Source organism: Passer montanus, unplaced genomic scaffold (assembly GCF_014805655.1).
Source record: "Passer montanus isolate IOZ18808 unplaced genomic scaffold, ASM1480565v1 scaffold54, whole genome shotgun sequence".
NCBI classification, from domain to species: domain Eukaryota; kingdom Metazoa; phylum Chordata; class Aves; order Passeriformes; family Passeridae; genus Passer; species Passer montanus.
In genome coordinates, this window is record NW_024370374.1 from 280372 (window position 1) to 305115 (window position 24744).

Consider the following 24744-nt stretch of genomic DNA (forward strand, 5'->3'; position numbering starts at 1 on the left):
GAATGGAGTAAAATAAATTTGACTGAAGAGCCACAGTAATGTCAGCAGAGGCTGTAGCATTTTATTGTGAAATATAACAGTGTTTCAAAAACAGGTTTTAGATGCACAAAAATTTAAGCTTTTTAGGTTTTTATTTAATGAAGTTTATTTGTAACTTTTGTAGCTTTTGTCTTTTCTCATTTGAGATCAGACTTATGGATTATACAGAGCTGGAGAAAACTGAAGGCTACTCAACTTTCACTGTCACCTTTATTCTTTCTGTTTTCAATGTTTAAAATTTGAATGGTACTTACTATTAAGCAGTATAATTCTTTCATTACTTTTCTCTCCCCATAATTATTTTCTGCTTCGATTTTAAAATGTTGAATAACATGAGAGAAAAAAAAGGTGCATGTGTTTGCATAAGCACTTTATATTTGTGCTGTAACCTTTGAGCAGGACCAAATTCTTACTTCCACAGCAGCAGACAGGCTCTGGGTGTGGAAGCCCCTCAGTGTTCCTATCCTTGCCCTTGCTCCATAGGAGACCCTGAGATCCAAGGAGCAGGAGAATCACTCCTGCTGGAGGTCAGGAGGTGCAGGAGGAGATGGACCATGTCCATATGGGCTAGGGAAGAAGGAACGACTCCTGCTCTGCACCACCCCAACCCTGTGCCAGGGTGAGTGGTGCCAGCTGGATCAACACCTGAGGTTTGCACAAGTTTACAGGCCCTAAGCTGAGTAAACCATTGGATTTTAAAAACATGTTCATGCAAAAACAGCGGGAAAAAAGTTATCCTTGTAAAATAGTTGTGACAATAGTGAGCTAATTCAAAATTTTCTCTGTGAAGAGAGTGTTAAAAGGTTTATGTCTATGTGTATAATTTCAGTCCTGGTTTACATATGACTTCTCCTTCTACTAAACATTTCATTTTAATTCTCTTATCTTTATGTGCCTTCTGGGCTGATGTGGGGCATACAGCAAAGGGGACGTACTTATTTGGAAGAAACACTTCATTCTGGAAGAGATTTTCAAGTGCTTAACTTAAAAACTGAGAGAGAAGAATTGACTGGGCTGATAAGAGATTTGTAAAGTTACGATATGACAGGCCTATTTTTGCTAGCTGACTTAGCAATTCTTTTCATTAAGTAGGGGAAAAAATTCCTTCAGTTCCCTAAGCTTTTGCCATCTGTGTTAGTGCTTATAAGCAGTTTATTGGAACAATCATAGCATTATCGTGCAGCTGACTATTGACTTGGTGTTGGAATCGGATCATAGCCTGTTACCCACCTTTTCCAAGCCAAAAAGTGTGGAACTTTAGCCCGCTGTTAGATGTCTAGATCGAAGGCTTAGTTGTTGGCACTCTGCAGAGATTAAAATAAATAGCAAAGTATAATTCAGTGTTTCATAGGTTAGGATATGTCTGAAAAATGCTGTTGCATGTAATCATACATTCCCCAAACTTCTGTTTAATCACACAACTAAGGAAATATTCTTTTGACACAGGAGCCTGTGAGCGGACAGTGTGTTGTTGCAAGAGTACACCCCGCTTTTTCCGAGGATCAGTCAGGGAGAGGACAGCACATCTGTGACCTGCAGCATCATAAGGCTGTGAAAAGGCAGACCTGTTCCTGACAGGTGTCAGTAGAGATAAGGAGGTGTGAAAGCAGTGAAACTATCAGGAGGCAGGTGAAACCTCACCCACAATCCCACACAGGTGTAGGATCATTTACAAAAGATCAGTGCAAAGGAAAAAAAGGGTTCTTGGGTTGACCATGACAGAGAAAAATCTGTTTTCTTGGCACTCCTAACAAGGGAAAAAAAAAAAGGGGGGGGGGGGGGGGCGCAATGTGGGCATATGAGTATTCTCTGTTAGGACATCAAAGTACAGCAGGGTGCTTCTAATCACCACAGCAGGGACTGAAACAGGCTCTCTTTCAAGGAGGGAAGGCTCCACACAGGAGCCTGGAGTGACTTGGATCATTTATGATAGCACTTGTATCACACAATTAAATTCCCAGATACAAATACTGTGTGTGTGTATATGCACGTCAGGGTCCCAGCACAGTGTGTATTTTTTCTGTACAATACACATAGATATTTAAGTATTATAAAAATCTAAATATCTTAAATTGTATTAGTTATTTAAGGAGTTGATATCATTACAGAAATCAAAGTAAGTTGAAAACAAACACATGGAAATTACTTAATGTGCGTATTCATATGTCTGTATCACAAGATAAATAAATGCTGTATTATAACTGCTTTGTTACAAACTATCCATGTTACATTTCAATGAAGATATAATTTTAAAAATCCTTACATAAGGAGTTTCAGAAATGCAAATCTAAAAATATATGTAGATGCTGTATGTTTCTCGGTTTAGGCTTTCTGAAATATTCCAGATTAATACGTTTGTCTTAATTTAGAATACAGGTGTAGAGGTTTGGGCCTCATTTAATTCTGTGCTGGTATTATGGCAGTAAACAGACTGGAAAGGGATTTGAGGTAGGTGATCCTTCAAAAAGCATTCCTGTTCTGGTACAGGATGCATTTTGGGATTGCAGCTTGATTTTGGTTTATTTACTTCTTTCCTTCATAGGACACTGAGGAATGATTAAAAATTCCATACACCTTTCTAAAAGCCTTACTATTTCTTTTACTCCCCGTTGTATGTGCTTTTGTGTAAAGTCTTGCTCTGCAGTGATCTTATCCCACATAGGGATAAATGCAGATGGTATTTAATAGCATGTGAGAATGAGCGTTTATTGTTTTAATCGATGTCAGATTTTACTGTTACAGTGTTCTGATTAGTGTAACAATTTCACCATTTCCATGGCTATAAAATCTGAAAACCACTTGGCTTGCAGTCTCTTGTTCTTGGTGGAAAAATGCCCCTGATTCTCCTTCAGCCTCATCTGCTCTGACTCTCGCAGCCTGTTTGTGTGCTTTTTGGGGATGTTGCCAGCACGTCTGCTGGCTGCTCTGTTCCTTCTCCTCAGTGTTCTGGGCAAAGAACTTACTATGAAGTTCAAATAAACATAATTCTAAGAGTTTTCTTTCACAAGACCTTCTCCTAATTTCCAAGGTAATTTTCTGTACCATTTCTGGTCTGAATTCTTCCTTCTTGATCACAGGTGGCAAGAATGAGATTAGATATTTCAGGTGAAGTCTTCCCAGGTCATTACACGTTGCACAAGGGCTTTAATATATCTTTAATTTAAAAATTTTGCATGTGAGTAAGGATTAAGTCTCTCATGCGACCACTACTTGCCTTCTTTTATTAACAGATAGTTCACGATTAGGGCCATCGCGGTGAGGTTGTGACTGCTCAGATGTTTTCTCTGTTACCTTTCTGTCTGAAAAGTCTTACTTCAAGTACACTTGTTTATTGTCGTAGTGGATCTGCTTTTTTATTTTGAAATGACAAACATAAATTCTTTATAGATTATCTGTGCAGCTGCTAATTTTATTATAACCATCCTAATCTTGTTGTCTAATAATCACGACCCTACAGAATTTTTATCAGGGTGAGTACTGTTAAAGTGAAGGAGAGAGGATGATTTTGGTGGGGAAAGGTTTAATGAGGCTTCTGAAGTAAGCAATAGTTGTATATCTCTTTTTTTTTCATCAGTAGCTTTTACAATGAAGCACTAGAAAGCTTCTAGAGACTCCTGAGTATCCTGTTTCAAGTGGTGGTGTCAGAGTTCTGGCATCTCACCCTTGTGCCCACACTGGAATGTGATAATGATCACCTGTGAAACAGTTGGGCATTGTAAGGCAAGGATTTTCTCTCTGCTCTGCATCCAGAGATTTGCCTTAACAAATCTTGGGAGGTTTTTTCTTAATGACCAAAATGCAGGTAAATAATCTGCGATCAGGATTCCATACCAGTGAATTCAGTACAGAGCATGAGACCAGCACTTCCAAAGGCTCACCTGACTGTGGCTTGGTTTTGGCAGAGACTTCCAAAACCACACAGATGTTACTTTGTTCTCTTGTGATACATGCCTTAGTATTCAGAAGGTAGAAATATTTGTTGTTTGATTTTGGTTTAAGACATTGCAGTGAAGCATTTACATTAGGAGAGGGTCCACAATACAGGATACTGGGATTGATGAGGATGAAATGCCTGTAGGGAGCAAATAGTCTGTTCTGGCCTTCTGTAGAAACATTGTCGTGACTAAATATGGGTTTAAGAGGCAAATTTGTGCCCTTTTGAAAAACTTTATTTAAATTTTGAGTGGATTGCCTACATTGATTTACTGAGACACAGGCAGGTTGTGTGAGGAGTTGCTGAAACTTAAGTGGCAACTCTTGTTCTGGAGGTGTGTAGTATAAGCATGTCTAAGAATTATTACCTAGATAAGACAAGGAGTGGGAGGGGTGACAGACATAGAGAGATTTACTCAGTGCTGAAAAAGTCCTTTTCAAGGCATAAAAGGAAACACACCTGCCACTCTGGGTACCTTAGTCTCTTGTAAATATGATTTTTTTCATGTGTCATTTCAACACCCTGTGTTTAAAATATTGCATTTATTCACTGGTTGGCTTTTTCCTATGTTGAGAGAGAACGGATATATTTCATTAGGTTCCTTGCCCTCACATCCACATCCAGTTCTATCTCTGTCCCCATATAACCTGTCCTTAACTGATTAACAGCTCCAGCACAGAATGGCCCTTGCTGCCAGGGGAGAAAGCCATCAGGTTTCTCACTTCCTTTAATGCATTTGTGTTGTGTGGTATTTGATTTTTCCATCTGGGGTCGGCAAGTGCCATGCCAAATGCCATTTCTACTCAGCAAGGCTGAAGATTGTGTGTGCTCTCGGGGAAAGGCGTGTGGTGGGTGCTGATGGGAGAAGCTGAAATCATTGATTTGGGAGAAGCATGGGAGGGGTGACAGACATAGAGAGATTTACTCAGTGCTGAAAAAGTCCTTTTCAAGGCATAAAAGGAAACACACCTGCCACTCTGGGTACCTTAGTCTCTTGTAAATATGATTTTTTTCATGTGTCATTTCAACACCCTGTGTTTAAAATATTGCATTTATTCACTGGTTGGCTTTTTCCTATGTTGAGAGAGAACGGATATATTTCATTAGGTTCCTTGCCCTCACATCCACATCCAGTTCTATCTCTGTCCCCATATAACCTGTCCTTAACTGATTAACAGCTCCAGCACAGAATGGCCCTTGCTGCCAGGGGAGAAAGCCATCAGGTTTCTCACTTCCTTTAATGCATTTGTGTTGTGTGGTATTTGATTTTTCCATCTGGGGTCGGCAAGTGCCATGCCAAATGCCATTTCTACTCAGCAAGGCTGAAGATTGTGTGTGCTCTCGGGGAAAGGCCTCGGGGAAAGGCGTGTGGTGGGTGCTGAAATCATTGATTTGGGAGAAGCAGCATAAAGGTACTACTGATTGTTGGGTCATTCTGGGACCCGTTCTCATAAGGCCAGGTGATGTCCCCATGAGCTGTGGGCCTTGGGAGATTTTGCTGCCCTGCAATGGAGATCACATCCTCCCTTGGTGTACTGTGGGTGTAAGGTGACTCCACCAAGCAGGCAAGAAATTTCATACAGTCTTGAGTGGGTGCTTGGGAGGCCTTCCTGTAATATTATACACTTGGTACACAAATAGAAGTACACAGAAATATACTTCGGGTCTCTTTGAGCTAAAGAGAAAATGCTTAATAAAAATGCTTAATAATTTAGTTTGTACTCAGAGGTAAAACAGTACCTTTAATCCGAAGGTACTGCATGAAAGCAATGGCTTACTTTTTATGATGTACTTAATGTTAGGCTGACTATTCATCCGCAAGCAAATATTTTTGTTTGATGAAATAAAGATCCTTTAATGTCATTTTGAAGGCAGAGTGATTGGCTATGTGTGTTAAACAATAATGTGAATGGGGCCATGTGTTGGGTTCAATTTGGTGTCAGCTGTTCATTGCTGATCTTTGACTGGTTAATTTAATGATCTCTGACTTTTGCTCAACGAGCTTCTTTGTTGTTTTGCTTTTTTTTTTTTTTGCTGACAAGTGATTGCCAATGAATTAACTGATGAGAGAATGAGGGAGTCTCGAGGTGGTGTAAAGCAGCAAAGAGATACATTTGGGAGCCATGGATCATTTGCCGAACAGAGGAGAGGAGAGGGAAATTTTTAACCTTGTGTGAAAGTTATGGTTTATTACTTTGTTAGACATCTGCTTTCCTGATGCTAATTGTGTTTCATCCTTCTTGGGGATGGAGGCTGGTCTCAGGGCTACTCAGTACTTTTACAGGTCTGCCAGTCTTAGCTTCCCTCATGGAAATATCAGGCTGCTAATCTGATCTTTGGGTTATTTGCTTTTTGAGACAAGCATCTGCAGAGAGCTGGGAGAACAAAATGCTGTCAGTGCAAAGCAGGTGTCCATGAAGAATGTGCAAAGCCCTCCCCTAACCCTTATCCCTTATCCAAGCATTGTCACATCCTAGTTTATATAAAGAGTAAACATAAAGGGTCACACTAACTAGACGCAAGTGTTTAAAACACTACAAAAACTCATTTAGACCATCAGATACTTTAATGTGCTATTTACTACTAGTTATACTAAAGAAAGGAAAAATGGATTGTGTAGAAATACAGGAACAGATGTGCTAAATACAGTGTATTGTCTGTAAATGCTTAGTTCAGTATGTATTGCAGAGTGCTTACTTTCTGCATTATTGATTTGCAAAATACTGGACAAATGCCAGTATACCAAACTGCACAGACTTAGTCCCTTAGTCCATGGAGAAGCCTGATTTAGTGTACCAAACAGCAGCATTATTCCATGCTGTGTTTTATACCACATGGACTCTTGGGGCCTTTTTCACCTATTTGATTTTGTGCAATCTCAATATCTCAGTATGTAAGATTGCTCATTTTTCAAGTAATCCTAATCTTTACAAGTTATTACTTAAGCTAGTTCATACTCATTAATTATTTCTTTGGCTAGCTGTGTGGTTGTAGTAGTAGTAAATTTTTCTCTTATGCGCTAATAAAATGAAGTTTGAGGATCTCATGCCAAAACATCCATCCTTCAAATCCTCTAGGAGCTTCTGAATCACAATAAAGAGATCTGTATCTTTTGAAGGCACTACTGTTCCAACTTATTAATATTCTTTACAGTGTGTGCTGGGAGGTGTTAGTTCCTGGTGTGTCTGTATGCTCTTCAGAAATACCTCTGTGTGCGACTCTGAGTGAATCTGTGAACTTCTCATGTTTTAAAAACAAATTGTCTCTGATTTGCTTGGTTTCTTCTTTAGGATCTCTTAGATAGCATTGTGGCAGAGAGGATGAGCTGATTGTAATTCCCCTAAGGATCCATTTTTCACAACACCTCCTGTAGATATAAATTTGCCCTGTGAAGCAGAGCAGCTGCTGCCTTTGTCAGCTCCAGTATAGTTCAGTAAGATGTTTTTATTTGCCTTTGTGTCAGAGTCACTCTTATGGGGACAAGCCTGCACTCCCTTGATTTGTGCCTGGAAGTGTCACCCACCTCTTTAAAATGATGCCCATGTTTAAGAGAAATAGAGCTGGCCCAGACCCACTAATTGTCATCTGCCTGGATCTGTGCTCCCGATGTTCCCAGGGTGTCACAGCCTATATTCCATGGAAGGAGTTGTCATTTTGCTGAGGCTGCTGTGCGTGTTCTAGTTCCAGGTGCAGCCACGGGTGAAAAGCTGATGCCTAGCAGTCTTGCTCCTCAAGAGTCCGGCAGTGATGGCTCAGGAGAAAACCTACAGGAGGTATCTGGGAAGGTTATCTGTGGAGATAAAAATGAATTTGTAACCTCATAATCATTGTGGGATTGCATAAACAAAATTTTCAACAGAAATATTACCAAAGGTATAAAACAAACACTGCAAAAATGACAGCTCTAAGAAATTCATCAATAAAATTGTTTTGTTCATAAAACATCAACAAAACCAGACAAAAAAACCCACTTGCAAAACCAGAAAAACCTCAAAACAACCAACCAACCCCAAATCCAAGCAGTGAGCTGCTTTTTCTTTCAGGTTGTTTTAATAGTAGTTTCCATTTTCATTCACAACTCAACCGTTTACCCACAGCTTAATTAATTTGTTGCAATTTAGCTTTTAGATGGTGCTCTTTGCCCGCCTTTTGCAAAAAGTGGCCTGTAACCTAAAATGTCAACGTAGCAGCTGCTGCAGCTTTTTTTTTTTCCTTGAAAAATTTTTTTTGCCTATTTCTGAAGTTTTAAGATTACAAAGCTTGAACTGTAGTTAACAAAGAACCGGGTAAGTAACTGTATTACTATAAATAATAGTTGTTCAATCAGGATAACAGGCAGCCAATCCTGATAGATCTTTTTTCCTTTTTCCCCCCTCCTAGTATTAGTATCTCTGAATCAACATTTTATAGGAGTGCATAATTAGCTTTTTTTCCCCCCTTCTTCTTCTTTTTCAAACAGGCAGCTTGTTCTTTGTTCTGCATTCCTCCAACCCTTGCTCCAGGCAGAAAAGAATAGCTGATGTTGCTGATGTCCCTAAGCCTTGTGGCAGGATCTGTCCTCCGAGTGATTGCCAGCAAATTGCTCTGATTTTATCTGCAGCTAAGCCACTAGTCTTATCTGTGTTATGTTACTTTAAACCATGCCTACTTTGATACATAGGCGGGCTTTCATCTGCATCCTATAGGAACATTTGACCACATCCATAGCATGGATCAAAATGAATGTTCTCATCTGAAGGAAAACTGAGCATTTACCAAGTTGGTTTTTTTCTGTATTTAAAAAGGTCAAATGTTTGATTTCTATGGATCCCAGTAAAATGATCACAAGGATCAGTTGCAGGCGTTTATTACCTGTAAATTCCATATATTTTTTCTTCTCACTAAACCTTTTACTCAGCGAATTTTAGTAACATAAGTTTGCTGGAGTAATGCTTTTCTAGGGGTAGGTGTTCAGGTGAAAGCAGGACTAGAGGCAGGATATCAAACAGAGGAAGGGACTGTGTATGTGTGTGTAAAATTACGTTTGAATTTGAGTAATGGAGGCCCAGTGAAGATAGGCTGCTCTTATTGCTTTGTGCTTTCTAAATTTTCCAGAGCTCACAGGTCTTTTGATCAGCCTCCTTGCTGCCATATGATTCTTGAAGGACTATTAATAATAAAAGTATTTCAACCATCTCCCATTTTAAAAAGGGATGTATGAAGAAAAATCATAAGGAACTGATAATAGTCTTAGCCTGGTGTAGGTCATGCTGTTTAATGGAAATTCCCATTAGATATCTTTATGATAAAACTCTTTCTGCTGGAAATAGATGAAGCCTACAGTTGATCTGCCTCATGACAGTTCTATAAAAGGACTGTGCTATATATATATATACATATTTTTCTGTAGAAAGCTTCAGGAGCAGTGCAAGAATTATTGCTTTTTGTTGAATGATTTTTTTTCGGGAAGGTACAGGAGGCCTTTAAGTGGCTGATGGCTGTGTGAGGAGGCACCCAGAGATTCCGAAACCTCCTGCACCTGTGGCAATTGTGCCTGTACTGTCATTTCCTGATCAACCATGAAATACACTTGAAAATTATTAATTCTGGCCTGCTCTAAGTTTTACTTTACTGGATTTTTTAAAAAATGTAAAAGAAGGTGTTAAAAGTTCAGTATCAGAATTTTTAACAAAACCCTACAGCACTGATTTTAATTGCCAGATCAATGAAAGCACAGGCTGGTGTCATTTTAGTGAATCTCTCTAATTAGGAGCACAGGATTTGCCAGCACAGATCAGGCCAGTGGTTTTCTGAGTCTATGAGCATCCTGCCTGCAGCAGTGCCCACACCAGCTGGCTCTGATGGAAGCAGCACCCCCCCTCCCTTCTTCCCCAACAAGGCATAAGGTCAGTGGGAAATGAAAAAGCAGAATTTTCCTCTTGTATCATGCAGGGACTCATTCTTCATCCCAAAGACAGTGAATTGCTAATCAGGGTCTTGGCCAGACTGCCTGTAAGTGGCCTTTAGGGATAAAATTACTAATTGTTTATACAGTGCTAAGCTAAACTTAGGTACAGAGGCTTGGTCCTTCTCATTAGGAGGGGTATTTCTTAGTTATTTATAAATATACAAGTACATTTGATTGAAAAGGTCTTTGTGACACAGACTGTAGTGGAGAAGGGGGAACTAAAATTTTTTCTATAACATCTGCATTCTAGAGCTTTTCTCCTGTATTCCCTTAGTCTGCATCACAGCTGGGGACATTGCCTTTCTCTGCCCTTTCAAATCTGATCTAGTGCCAGATGTGTAGCTTTATCTATTGCCAATTTTCTTCTGTCTAATAGGCATATAGATCATGATACAGAAATCACTCCCAGCCTCCTAAATGGAAGCATGAGAAACTAAGCTGGAAGCAGGGTCAGCATTGACAATTTAATGTAATTTAGAAAGTTATCAGCCAGTGGGAGATTCAGTTAGATTTCTATCTGTGAAACAGATGGCCAACTGCAAGACCATTAGATTAGGTTTGTTATGTTTGTGGAAATTAATTCAGCATTTTGGTTTTTTGTTTGGGGAAGGAAAAAAGAAACAACTTGTAAGTGCTTAGCAGGAACAAATTATAAAGATTACCTCATTTCCTGTAAAATATGGTGAACCCCTCGTTATCCCAGGTATGCAGGAAGCTTTTTTCTGTAGTCTGATTTTTGGGCTGTGGCAATATAGTGAATGACATAACAAAACCAGTGCTTCCACCTATGTATAGATAGTAGTTAATATATTCAAATGCAAGAATTTTACCTCATGATCTCATTAACAAAACTTTTACAACCGGACACCTGTATAGGCTGCCTCCTCTCATCTGTATGTTGATACAAATATTTATGAATATTTCCTTTTTCACTACTGAAAAGTGAGGACCAGATTTTAAAAATGCTGGAGATCTGGCACTTCTTTAGTTTTTTTTTTTTAGGCTATCTGAAGTTTTCTGAAAGATGGGTCTTTATTTTGATGGCTAGGAGGAAGATGAGCTCTTGGGATAATGTGGCTCTAATGGGAAAAGCTGGAACCTTCTGAGATTCTTGGTATTTTGGTGTTTTTTTGGGATGGAATCTCTGCCACACAAATTAATGCTCAGCTGTCACAAAATATTTTTCACTATCTTAAAAATGCAGCTTAAAGTAGGTCAAAAGTAAGTCACACCTAGGATTTGTCTATCCAACTGTCCTATTTCTGACAGTACCCAGAAGCTGGAGGTGTGTAGAAATATGGGCAGAATTTTAAAAAGTCTTTAGAAAGGTAAATGGTTCCTTCTCAGTTTTACTCTTACCATCAATAAGCTTTAGAAATAATAGAATTAATACATATTTCTTTAACTACCAGCTAAAGTACTGTTCAGTACTGTTCAGTAAAGTATCAGAGGAGTTAAATGTGCACTCAGTAGCTGAGATCTGAGGACATGCTTGAAGCAATCATGTGGTCAAGTCCTTGCTCAAGTTTGGGTCTTGTTTCTTCCTTTTCCATCTCCATCTCCAGATTTTGCATTGATCTTGCTTGGCAGATAAAGTGATGAATAGGTTGTAGGCCTTGCTAACTCAGCTGCAGTGGTTTTTCCATCCATGTGTTGTGGCCGGTTGCTTTATGTCCTTCCAGGTGTCAGAGAGTGCTGCCTCTCGCCAGCTTCTAGCGGCCCCAGAGGCATTGCCTCTCGTGAAAAGCCTTGGACACTGAACTAAATTACATTCTATGGAGTGAGGAAGGAAGTGCAGTTGACTTACTCTTTTTTGAGTGGCATTGGGTGCTCTGTTTGTGGGAGAGGAGGATATTTGGCTGGTGACTGCAGTGTTGATATGGACTGATCCTACCCAGGCCCTGGTTTTGAAGTCTCATTTTTGTCCATCAAGCACTAAGCAGACCCAAAAGGGAATGTTGGCTCGTCCTTCTTGGCTAAAAAAGGGCTAGGATTTGCTGTGAGACCAAGGCCAATTTCTGTAATTCCTTAATCCCCACAGCAAACTGATTTTGTTAAAAATTAAGCAAAGCTTTTGCAATGTTTCCTGGCCTCAGTGTTTGGATCAGATAACTTTCATCTTCATACACTGCTAGGAGTTGAAAGGGTTTAATATCACATGCCTTAGAAACCAATTTTACTTTTACTTGGAGTGGCTTCACATCTGTGAAAGTTGTTTTGACGAATTAATCTTCTAAGCAATCAGCGGAAAATGGAATAGAGGAGTGAGTTTGTTCTTAAAAAGCTACATGGCAAATCAGGTTCCATTTCCAGCCCTCTTCAGATTATTGTTTCCTGGAATCTTTTCCTTGCCCTTTGTTTCTCAGAGTCCTATCCAGCAGTGATGGTTCATCTTTTCTGATCCCTCCTGCAGCCATGGCTTTCTGCCCAGAGGAGATGATACTGTAAACACAGAAGATTTGTGACCCCAGGTGAAAAATACCAATGAAATTACAGCAGCTGTTAGGAACAGTCTCTCAGATCTTTTCCAAATAGAGAAAATTAATCTGTCTTTATTAGAAAAGTTTAGAAGACTTTAGTCTCACAAGCCAAGACTACATGGAGTTTTGGGAACTGATCACATTGAGTGTTGGGTGCTTACAGCAGAAGCTGTAAGGCTGTAGCATCCTGGAGTTAGAGCCTTCTCCCATCTTCAGTGGTCAGGGTTTTGGGGAGAACACGTGCAAACTTCCTCCCTTCTCCCACTCAGCCTGTCTGCATTAGCAGAGCTGTTGCTCACAGCACAGTCCTGAGCACATCAGAGCCTCAGCCCTCGGAGCTGTTTGGGTAAAGCAGCTATTTCATGTCACAGCACATCATGTTCTCCTCAAACTCCATCAAAGCCCCTCTCATCCCCCACCTCCCCAAAACAAACAGCCACCTCTGCCACGGTGAGGGGGCTTTGCTGGGGGAGAGCTGATGTGGAGACACTGTGGCTCCCAGGCTGTTTGCTTTTCATGGAGCAGTTAAAAGAGCCCCATGGATCTGACTCTGGCAGGAGTGTGCCTTTTGAAAAATCAACAGTGAAAATGTCAGACTTCTATCCTTCAGCTTGGCAACAGGAGAGGTGAAGCAGCCATCGCTTCTTACCTTGGCAACATCGGCTGTGTTTTTTTTAATATAAAGAATTCCAGCCAAGCATCTTACAAGTGCCAATTCTCTGTATTTTTAAGGAATGGCAACAACAGTGATCAGACCATGGAATTAGGACTGACTTGCACATGGTGGGGTCTTGCCAGAGGGCAGGCAGCCCTTGCTGCACCAGGTCGTGTGTGTCCATCACAGATCTCATTCACTGTGATGTTTTTTATTTTGCATTTGTGATGGGTAAAACCTTCCAATATACTCTGAAGTTCTAAAAAGAGGTGTACCTGGCGGCTTTTGTCGTGCAAAAAGCCTTTCAGAGCATAAATTTCCATAGATGTTAGGAGCATTTACAGGAAGGGAGTTGTCTCTATAATAGGTAGAAAGCCTCCTGATTCTGTAAAAAACCTCAAACAACCCAAAACAACAACAAAAGAAGTCAAGCAAAACCCCGACAATTTCTTTGATCATTCTTTTAATGCCTGCAGTGTCCAACACAAAAGACCTGCCAAACTTTATTCTTGCTGTAAATTTATTTGATATGATAAAATATATTGATCCCGTTTGAAATTGATGTCAAACATTGGAACTCTGTGTTAGACATAGAGAGAAGGGAAGAGCTGCAGGAGGGGTGGGATTTGTAAAGTTTGACTGTGTCAGAAATCTGAGCACTGTGCATGCGTGTCTTCAGCTAAAATTAACCACTCAAGCTTCACATGCCAGCATATATATAATCATTTAACTGTGGACCCCTTGAGAAGCAAGAACAAGCTGGACTCCAGCAGATATATGCACGTTAAATATGCCAATAAGTAGTATGACCTTCCAGGTCCCTGTTCGTGGGAGAAGTAAATTTTCCTGTGACCATTATAAAACAGTAAGCAGCTCTTGGCTCCTGGATTATGGCAGTGGTGCTGTTGAACAGTAACTAGCTTCAGCCTTAGAAGTGTTATTTTGGTTTTGTTTTTTTTTCCCTTTTCTTCGGCAGCTTCTTAGGATTTTCTGTGGTTTGTCTTCGGAGTAGATATATCTCACCATTCCAGATAAGCCCTCTTCTGTTGCTGTTTGTGTGTGCTAGTAGATGTAAATAGGTATATTTTGTGTATGAGAACTGTGATATTTGAAAATAACTTGCTGTGCACTTCAGGTGACTTTTTATAAAACACTGAAAAAAATAGTGCATTTGCTGCTTTTGTTCTCTGAGGTAGATGATAATTTGTTGGTGTGAGATCAGTTCAGTTGTTTCACTGCAGTCAAATGTGTCTTGGAGTGGGTTTTTTCAATCAGCTCAGCAAACTAAACTCTTACTCCACTCTGGGATCCGTGAAGGAATCGCTGTAGGTGTGAATGCAATCTCATTTTTTTCAGGACTTCATGGGATTTTTTTGCAAGGGGGAATCAGAGACTGGCCACCTGCTTGGCGTGGTGTGCGTGGCTCCAGCTTACAGGGCTTTGTGTGTGGCAAACGTGGATGGATAATGGGAGCATTGAGGGCACAATCACTGTCCTTGCTTCACCTTGGAGGCTGCTCCAGAGCAAAATGCTGCTCTGTGAGAAATACCGAGCCCTCTGTGCAGGCAACACCTGTCAGTGACAGGGTTCAGAAACTTTACAGCTGCGGTGAAAAAAAGGAATTTTCTCTTTGCTCCTCTTTTATATTAAATGTAGTAAAATATTCAGTGGGGAAAGAATAGGAAAGGTGCCAGCTGGGCAATTGAAAGCACGATGCTTGTTTAGTATCCACCAAAGATTTGCTCTAAACACACTCAGTGCCTGCTCTGAAGTGTGGATGGTCCAAGGCTCTATTCCTGGAAAGGTTGCAGGCCTGCTAAAATTGACGCATATGCTTGGCTCTGTGTGCTGTGAGTCAGCCCATTGCTTTTGAATAGTAGTCATATGCATGAGAAAAGCCCTCCTCAGTTGGGAATAAGGCTTTAAAGAGAGCGAAATAAGTAGTTCCAGTGGTGTTTAAATTACCTATTTATCTATTTAACTTCCAAAGTCTAATTAATGTACACAAGTGTCCAGTAAAATGACAGAGGAATATTCAGAAGAATATCCTCCACCAATGGGTAATAATTCAAAGCAGTTGCAACAAATACTTGCACATCTGAGTAGATTGAATAATTTAGTTGAGTTGCCTTAAGAAATTAAAAAAAAGAAGAAAACAACTCTGTTTCCCCAGAAATGTGAGAACCAAATGGGAATTGCAGATGGTTGTAGCTCAATTCTCAATAGTTGCTAAGTTCCAGCACTTTAGGTAATTGAGAGTACTGGCATCATGTTAGATACTAATTAGTAGGTGTATGTGCATATGTGTGTGACAGCTGTGTTTAGTTGATTGCAAATCACAGAACCAGAGAGTGGTTTGGGTTGGAAGGGACCTTAAAGAGTATCTCGTTCCATCCCCCTGCCATGGGCAGGGACACTTTCCACTAGACCAGGTCACTCAAAGCCCCATCCAGCCTGGTCTCCAAATGTGACATTCCAGGAAGGTAATTCTGCTGTCTCATCTGCCTGCTAGAAGGAATCCACCTGCAGTTCAGCCCATCACTGCCTCAGACTTGGGATTTCTGGTGATTTCCTCCCTTTATTAGCTGGCTTTGGTGCCACGGTGCTTGGTACCATGGAATAAACAAAGCTCCTGCCCTCCATCCTGGCTTTCCAGATGTTTCCAGTATCTTGGAGCAGGGAGGAGAATGGATTCAGTCCTTGCCTCTTGTGTCCTTTCCTTCTGGGCTGGGAGTCACTGGTCACTCAAGGGCACCTCTGAGGACTGTGTGCCTTTGCTTTGAGTCCTGCTGTCCTCGTACCCTCAGCTGTGTCCCAAAAGAACAGGACCAGACAGAACTCTTTGCTCAAAGCCCACTAACACCTCAGAGTTATCACAGAGAAATGGGGTCACATGTTGTCTATCCTGTGTCCTGCTTTTTAAGCATTTGTTTTGTTTTGCAAGAACTTATATTTGGGAAAAAACCGTGATGCATATTTTTTTATGGCAGTGCAAAGTTTATTTCATTCTGGAAGAGTCAAGCATTACCCTTTTAGTGGGATTTGTGTCTTGGTACAGATGTACAGCTAGATATTTCTACAGGGTTTAAGAACCATTTAGGGGCAACTAAGGCCACAAATTGTAAGAAAACTTTAAAAAAATATCTGTGACAAATGCTGTTAAACTTGATTTTTTAAAAAATTTGTTTTAGCATTTGCTTCCTTGTTCTTTTGCCAGTAACTCAGCAAAATATTGTCAGGGCCATAATCTCTATGTACTTTCAAAATAGCCATTATCCCTCCTGTGCTTCCTTGGAGCCAGAGATGCTTCAGAGAGAGTAATTTTTCAACTAAACCTTTGGCTTTAGCTGTTTAGCTCTGGGCTTTGCAGTGTGATACCTGTTAATGAGATCACTGTTTTGGACTGTAGCATGGATCCACACGAGACTGCAATTAGTGTTGCCACTCAAAAATTGGGATTTTGTGACTCCACATGTGCAAGCCCCATGACACTGGGCAGCAGTGAGTATCTCACGGGCTTTTCCAAAACCCTGCAGTGTTGTAAGGTCTGCAGAAATTCCCCTTCCGGTCATCTCAGTGTGTTGTGGCTATTTTTAGGTTTTGGGGTGGGTTTTGTTTTCCCTGTGAAAGTCAGCAGGCAGTGTGGTTTGGTGAGCAGCAGCAGCACAGGCACTGCATTGTGGTGGCTCATCTGGAATGGGGGCTCATCGGTGTGACTAACTCTGCTATTCAATCATGAAAAAAAGCCTTGCTCTGCTCTAATTATGCTGCATGATGTCAAAAAGATATTCTTCAGCTGTTACCAGATTCATGAGAGCCTGATTCATGATAATTCTTGGGAGAAAACAATCAGAGTCTGATTAGTTCAGAAATGACATGGTAAGGGAAGGAGAGAAAGATTTGAAAATTTACTTGGGCATTGATTATGATTAGATTTGTGTGTGTGTATGGAAATGAGAAACAAGGAAGAGATACGGGCATATTTTCTACTTGCCTGGAAGAGAGACATTCTTTTCAAGCAGTTTTGTGTGAATCCTTTGCTTTTCATGAAGTGTATTTCAGAATACTGACTCACAGGCAAAAACATCAGGTAATTTCCATGTAAAGGAGACCCTGGAGTACTGATAATACCTGACCCATTAACCTAATTGCAGTCCCAGGGATATACTGGGTCCCTAAAGGATCTTCCTGGATTCAGTGCTCCCATGACTTTATTAATGCTTTGTATCCTGACTTTGCTGGTCAGTTCTGTTCCCCAGCCTTCTTCAGGTGCTTGGGGATGGCTTGAACAACCAAGCAGCTCTGCAAAAGGCACCTTTTGTACTGATTCAGTGTTCAGATACAGGGCAGGTGGGCTCAGGCGTGCTGGGCTGTGGTGGATGTGCTCTCTCAGCACAGACAGAAATGCTGTAGGAGCCTTGCAGTGCCAGAGAATTTCAGGGGTCTCCTGGCTGGAAAGCAAGGCTCTTCTCTCATCTGAAACGTGCTTTAAAGAAGCAGGTGTGAGGCTAAGAAAAGGACAGTGGGAAGAAACCCTACTAAATTTCAAAATTCTTCAATCTTGTTGGTGGAAGACAGTGTTCAGGCCTTTTCTTTACAGACAGATTTCAAAATCTTTAGAATTTGGATTCTTTTTGCCCCAAACCTCAAGGGGTTTTTTGCTACATTTTAGTGGTTTAGCTATGACTCAATGTACTGAATATTTCCAAAATTGATACTTAACTGTAATGCTCTTATTTCAAATCTGTTGGATCAAAGGGGCAGAGAAAAAGTGAGAAGAAAAAGATCTTTCACATAAGTTTTTAATTTGTTCCCAGATAATTGGATTCCTAAGATCATACACTACAGAGGGAAAAAAAGCTACCAAACAGCTGAGTCCACCTTCAGCAAAAGCTGGGACTTGGACTTAGACCTGAGTTAAACATTAACCTGCCTTGGACACAAAGACCTGCTGGTGGTGATAATGCCCAAAGCACCATGTTCACTTGATTTTTGTAAGGAAGCTGCCTCCAGTGATTTTCATACTGTGTGAAATCACTGTAAAGTTTTAAAAGTCCATACTGGCGTATATAATAAGGCAATATCTCCTGGGTTGTAGTGGGTTGAATATTTCATATCACAACTTTTTTATATTTTTAATTAGACAACTGTTCAGGTAATCTTCACATGAATATTCAAAATTTCACATGAATATTCAAACATGACTTCCTTACTATTTGTTGAAAATACCTGAGGAACACTCATAATTAATGGGCAGAGATAGGGAAATGGAAAGTTTCTCAGCAGTGTTTTCTTACTTCTTTTATTATTGTTTTTCCAATTACTTGCCTGGCTTTGAACATTTGAAAACACTGTGTTTTGAAATGTATTTCATGTGTGTAGAAATAGCAGCCATTGTGCAATTATATTTCCTTTCCACTTGTTTGTATGGAAAAGGAAAAGAAACATTAGAAATCTGTTTGTGTAGTACCTTACAAAGACTTGTAACAAGCAGGTTTCAAAAACATCCTGGAAAGTTTCAATGATTTGCTTAATATATGCCATAAAAATCAGTGGTAACCAAAAGGAGCTACTACAGTAGCTCCTGGGTAATATTGTATGCCTAGGAATGCTTCAGAGCTTGTAAATATATAGCCCAGGCAGTTAAAAAATAGTTTGCATGTTACATATAGAGAAACACAGGTTTATTATATCTGTATTTTCCTGTGAAATGCTCTCCTAATTAACTAGTGGGATGAAATAATATTCCACACCCTTAAATACCCCAGAACCAAATAGTTCCTCCATACTGGTGTGCATTTCATAATAACCATAAAAGCTCTGCTTGTAGCAGGCTGACTTCAGCACCCAAAGTGGGATTTACAAGAATAATTTGCTATCAGAGGGAATTTCTTTATGTTATCATAGGCAGTGAATCAGGCAGCAGGTATTTGGGGTTTTTCAAGTTGTTTCCTTTACCAGGAGGAATTAAGGGAGTTCAGGATTTCTTTGATGCAATTCTGTTTGATTATATGAATATAAGAATATAATCTGGTGTTCCTGGGTGCAACTGGAATTAGGGCAGTAGGAAGCAGGTACAGGATAGCAGTTTTGCAATGCCAGGCAAGCATTCTCATGCCGTTATTTGACTGAAAATCAATCCTAACTAGCTCTGAAGGTCGTGCTGTGATTTTAGGCTCTGCCAAGAGGGGTCTGCTCCTGTTTTAACTGTAGGGCTGGTCCAAGGATTTGTCTGACTGGATGTTGATCTGCATCATGGAAATGATCCAGGATGGAACTGGTGCATTGAAGTATAATCTTAAATTTTCTGGAAGTCCTTCAGTGATTAATTAGGACATTCATTGCAGCCCTCCCATTAAAGGAAACATGGTTATTGTGTTTGATAAGTTTCTTGTCAGCTGAATTGAAGGGATGGCAGGTGAGGGGGGGGGGTCTGGACCCTTGGACTTGCAAAGTAAATGGTTTATAACCTGTTTCCTCATATGTTTTCACTCCTAGATAAGAAAGCGAAAACCATATGGCAGAAAAGCAGTTCCTTGAAGTCGTTGAATCTTTTAAAATATTTTCCTGTTATGGAAAATGTTTTCTTGTAAAACTAGCTAAGGAACACAATGTCTGGTTTGTGCAGCGTGGGTTTTTTGTCCCTTTTCTTTTCTCGTTCATCTGGGGAAATCACTGGTGTACTCAGCCTTTATTTCACTGAGATGTTTTTCAGCTCTGGGGCTTTTTTATTATGGGGGTGTTCCAGCATGTTTTTCTGTTCAAGCCATGACACTGTTGGCATAGGAAATGCACATCCTGCTGCTCCGAAGGGGAAAGTAAAGGATAAAGGGTGGAAAATAAGGGCATATCGTTCAGATTTTAAGTGATTTGTTCATGGCTGCTACCAGCTGTGTTTTACAGGTTAAAAAAAACACAAATGAAGACTTTATAACAAAAACAGCTGTAGTCAAAACCTCTGCTCTTCATTTTATCACATTAACATTGAATCAGCAAGTGCAAGAGGAGTATGAAATTACAATCCTTGTATTACATCCAGGTTCCTCTGTCTTGCGGCAAATACTTGTCCCCTAGATTTGGTAGCTGCCTTTTGGTTCCTGTGAAGGAGGACATCATGACCACACTGGAAATGCAAGGCTGGAGGTGCTTCTGAAATGAGGAGCTGTGGGTATCTGCAGTGCTCCGCCCCAGGGCCCCTGGGATACAGCGGGTGTGGAGCTGTGGAGTGCAAAGCACGTCCATGGAGATGATCAGAGGGCTGCAGCACCTCTCCTGAAGCTGCAGTTGTTCAGCCTGGAGAGCCATACCTCTCCTTGTGCTCTTTTCTTTCCATCTCTCAGTAGCTGTGAAGGAAACCCGCATTTCCTGGGCAGTGCACAGGGAGGGCTTTCCCTGGGTTTTTGGGGACTCAATACTGTTGTTCCCTCTGGGTCAGTGATTCACAGCCTGGTGTTGAGGCATTTGTCATCCCCACAGGGCTTTCTTTGTAGGGTCTGTGAGGGTTGGGATGGCTCCAGGGAGCACATGGAATCTACATCTGCTTACTGATAGACTGGGTTGGGATGAATGTGTTTCCAATATTCTAGACTCTCTTCAGAGTAGGAGTGGACATTAATATTTATATATTTAGAAGGTAAAATCCTGATATTTAATTGTTTTTACCCTATTTTTGGGAACATAATAGGTAATTTTACAAATTCTTAATTCAGAATATTGTCCTATGCAAAGAATATTGTTATTTAATTCATAAGCTGAAATTCATAATGAAGTAATTTAGCTTCTTTTTGATAACCTAGCGTGAAAAGTTTTTATAGGTTTTCTGGAGATCTTGAATAAGTTGTGCTGGCATATGATGAGCAGTACTTAATGCAAATTAAAGGGAGATTTTGGCTGCTTGGTGTGCCTAGTTTTCAGGTAATACATTTTGAAATAAATTCCAACAGCTGGAAGTTTGCATAATAGATCAAAAGTGATTTAATGGGCCTGTTTAACCTGTGAGATGGAATTTATTTAAATTGGTGTTATTTAGGACCTTTACAAATTTTTTTGGTAATACAGTGAAGGAGTTTCCTCAAAATGAAACTGCTGTATGGCTAATATCTACCAGAAGCATTTTTGGGAAAAGAACCTTCAAAACTTTCTCAATAACAGCTATGAAGAAAAAATGTCAAAGGAAAAATTAAAAAAAAAAAAAAAAGCTTGGATGGAAATTGAAATATCTTGTGCGCACTCACTGCTGCTGTAGAATATTCCACTGACCTCCTCATGGTCCATTCAAGCTGTAATATGTCCAGGATCTCGCTGTCATCTACCCTGGGCTTTGATGTCAGGTTGCTGAATAGAAAAATTCATACTCTGCAGTAAGCTGAACACTTGATCTGCACAAGGCGTTGAATTTTAATGCTGTTGACTTGTGTCGAAGAGAGGAAAGAAAAAGGCAGTGGTCTGAAACCAGCCTTTTGACTACTGGGAGAAACAAAGACTTCTCACTTTTCAGGTTGAGTAACAGTTTGTTTTTGTTTCTCTGTCTCCTAACAGATTTATACGGATTGGGCTAATCACTATCTAGCAAAATCTGGTCACAAGAGATTGATAAAGGATCTACAGCAAGATGTGACTGATGGAGTCCTGCTAGCTGAAATAATTCAAGTTGTAGGTGAGTGACTTTCTGTGTTCGTGCCGAGTATCCACCAGCTCGGTCAGACAATCCCTGTTTTTATCTTCTACACCAACAGAGAGTGCATGGGGGGCATCCATCAAACTGCATGGAATTGTGTAGATCATTTTCTTTCAGAGGCTTTTGTAATTAATTTGAAAAAGCCTTGTCTTACAGTGGAGAAATATTGGATGTTGCTGATAAGATCTGCTGACACAGCAGTATTACTCCACATGGCTGAATGTTAAAAACAAACAACTCATGAGGTACTTGTTTTCTGCTAGGATGCTGTTAGCCCTCACCATTTCTAATACCTCTTGGGTACTGGTCTGAATATAATTCACAGTGATACTGCCTCCTGTGTTGAACCTCCTGCCTCCAGTTGGATTTGGGAGATCCATATATACAGCTGGGAAAGGAAAAAGGGTGTAATTTTTGTGTGGCAGAAAAAGAAATCTTTCATAACGAGTTTTCAGATGAGGAAAATCACTTACCATTCGGACAAATCTCCAAGTGCAGGCTCAGTTATTTTATCTAAAGCCTTTAGTTCTCTTAAATTAGTGCATTTATGCTCGTGGATAATGAAAGTTCTGAACAATTTTCTTTGTGTAGAGCTGCATATTGTCCCTCTTCCCTTGGGCCTGGATCCTTCATTAGTTCCTTCAGAGGCTCATCCATCTGGTGCTGGGGATGCCACAAAACACATGCATGGGCCGGTGGAGATGGATGGAATGGGAAAGCCTGCTAATGGGAATTAGGACAACCATTGTTAGGAGCAAACTGACAGATTTGAGATGCAAATTAAGAAGCCAGCAATGAAGGAACAGGACAGCAGTGCATGCATATTTATTATGTATGTTTGAGATGCTGTAAAGGAGCTAGTTCTGGGTCTGAGGTAGGGATCTGCAAGCCCTTCTTCTGGGATGAAAATGTGAAACATCTTCCAGTGATTCTGCTGGGATATGTTAAAAAAGGGTTTATCTCTCTGCTCCTTTCTATGTCCCTTTCATTTAATAGGAAAGGTTTTTGGAAACCCAGGAGTGTTAGGTGTTGATTCATTTCATGCCTGTCTGGCTACCCTGCCTTAACAGTTGTAGGAAGCTTCTGCATGAGAACATGTGAGCAAGAATACCACCATCAAAATGTGGACTTGGTTCCTTCTACCAAATATTAAAATGTAGCTCTTTGAGTATTGACTTGTGAAAATCCTTATGAAATTCAAATTATTCCTTCTAAAATGCATAAGCAATTATTGCTTTCATCACCTTTGCGGTTTTTTTTATAGCTGCCTTTTGGCTAATATTTAAGATAAGGTCTACAAGGTTTCAAAATTTGAAGTATGGCGGGGGGAAGGATTTCTTTTTCGAAGAACCTTTTTCATCTGGAAGAAAGGTCATATTTAAACATTCTGAGTTTAATCCAGCAAATTAATAGTGCAGAAAAGTAATTTGTTTCTGCTGTGTATGGCTTTAGGCAACTGCATCTCATTGTCACAAAGATGAGGAGGGCTTTCACAGTTAGAAGCAGCTTTTTCTGTAGCCTGCAAAATCCAAGCTTTTTTCCTAACTACATAGTAAGAAAGCTTTGATATGCAGTGCTGGAGTGGGGTTTTTTAATGTTATGGTGTGCTATGTGCAAAAGCAGCTATTTGCAAGTCAATTAAAATGCATTCACATCATTCTGGTTCATTTCAGTTCAAAATTTATGAGCCTGTAAAAGAATATGTAAGTACTATATGCCTTAGTAATGCCATATAAACATAGTAGCTGTGATTAAATCCATGGATGCCGACCCCTGGGTGTGATCTGGGTTCTTGGAGGTATCTCTGTACATGTGTCCCAAACAAGAGATAGCTCCTTCACAAGCTCATTAGTCTGCTTTCAAGTAGTTATGAATGGTGCCTATTTATAGAAATACAGCTATCAATTTTTACAAGTGTTATAAATTTGATATTACAAGATAGGTGCACAGGACTTGGAAAATGGGATTTAATAAATTAATCTTTGTTTCTCTGTGGCCAAATCCGAGATGGCATTCCTGGAAGCAATGTGTGCTTTTAATGTGTAGAGGCTGATGGACCATTCTGGGGAGCACACTGAGTTCAGCTGCAGTCTCTTTCAGATTAGCATCAATTTCCCATTGCATTGTGTGCTGTGTCATGGGTGTGTAAAATGGGAGCTATCAGGCAGGAGTGAAGCTGTGTTACTGCTTTGTTTCTCATGGCTATGACTGCTACTGGAATATCATGTCAAATGTGGTCCTCCTAACAGAGAATCTATGAAGTGGATGGAGTTCTGACGGGTATCCTGAGAATACATGGGACTGCTACAAAATACAGCTTTTATGCATGAATCAAATGGGATGTGGGTGCCTGCCTTTATTACAGTGAAAAAGCTGTGGGAACTTTGGTTGTAACTGGTTCTTCAAACACAAAGTCATTTCGGCATCCCAGGCTGAAAGGTGTAGGAGAGCAAACTCAGACTCTAAGGCAAACATTATCCACCTCAGGGATTTCACTGTTTTACCTCTGACCTTAAAGATGGAAACCGTGCTCTTCTGCAGGTTGGCTATGTTAGCATGGCACGTGAGCCATGGTCAAGAATCTTGAAATGTTGTTTCATGATTTGTGCTTTAAAAGAGAAGGGAAAAAAAAGTTATTAGTTATAGATCATAAATTTCCTATTTTGATTAAAACCTGTATTCACTCTGCAAGCAAACCACCTGCCATGCTAACATCTCTATATGTGTGGTTCTCACTTTTCCACCCAGCAGTGATTCAGCTTCCAGAACTCACATCCTTCTTGTAGTTTAAAGGAATTCCCTGCCACTGTACAATTCCTTCTTGTAGGTTAAAGCAATTCACTGCCACTGTACAAGGAGTTGTCAGAACAGTTGGCTTCTGCCCCAGCTGTCTCTGGAGGCACAACTCCAGCTGCTTTTTTTTCTTTTTGTGGCTCTCAGTGTTTCACACATTCACTTGGACTGGATAGCTACAGTCCAAAACCCCTTTACTGAGCTGTTAGCAGGTGCTCA

The 24744-nt window shown here is 40.3% G+C and overlaps 1 protein-coding gene across 11 annotated transcripts in view; it reads left to right on the top strand.

The window, feature by feature from the left end:
- Positions 1 to 24744, top strand: part of NAV2 (neuron navigator 2) — a 372985-nt gene that overhangs the window by 203001 nt on the left and 145240 nt on the right. For 10 of the 11 annotated variants that reach the window (XM_039724986.1, XM_039724990.1, XM_039724991.1 and 7 more), the window contains exon 2: positions 21594 to 21711. In XM_039724986.1, the coding sequence (XP_039580920.1) occupies positions 21594 to 21711 (118 nt within the window). Of the gene's footprint in view, positions 1 to 13807; positions 13921 to 21593; positions 21712 to 24744 lie in introns of those variants that run through there. The other variant, XM_039724985.1, reaches the window with a different exon arrangement.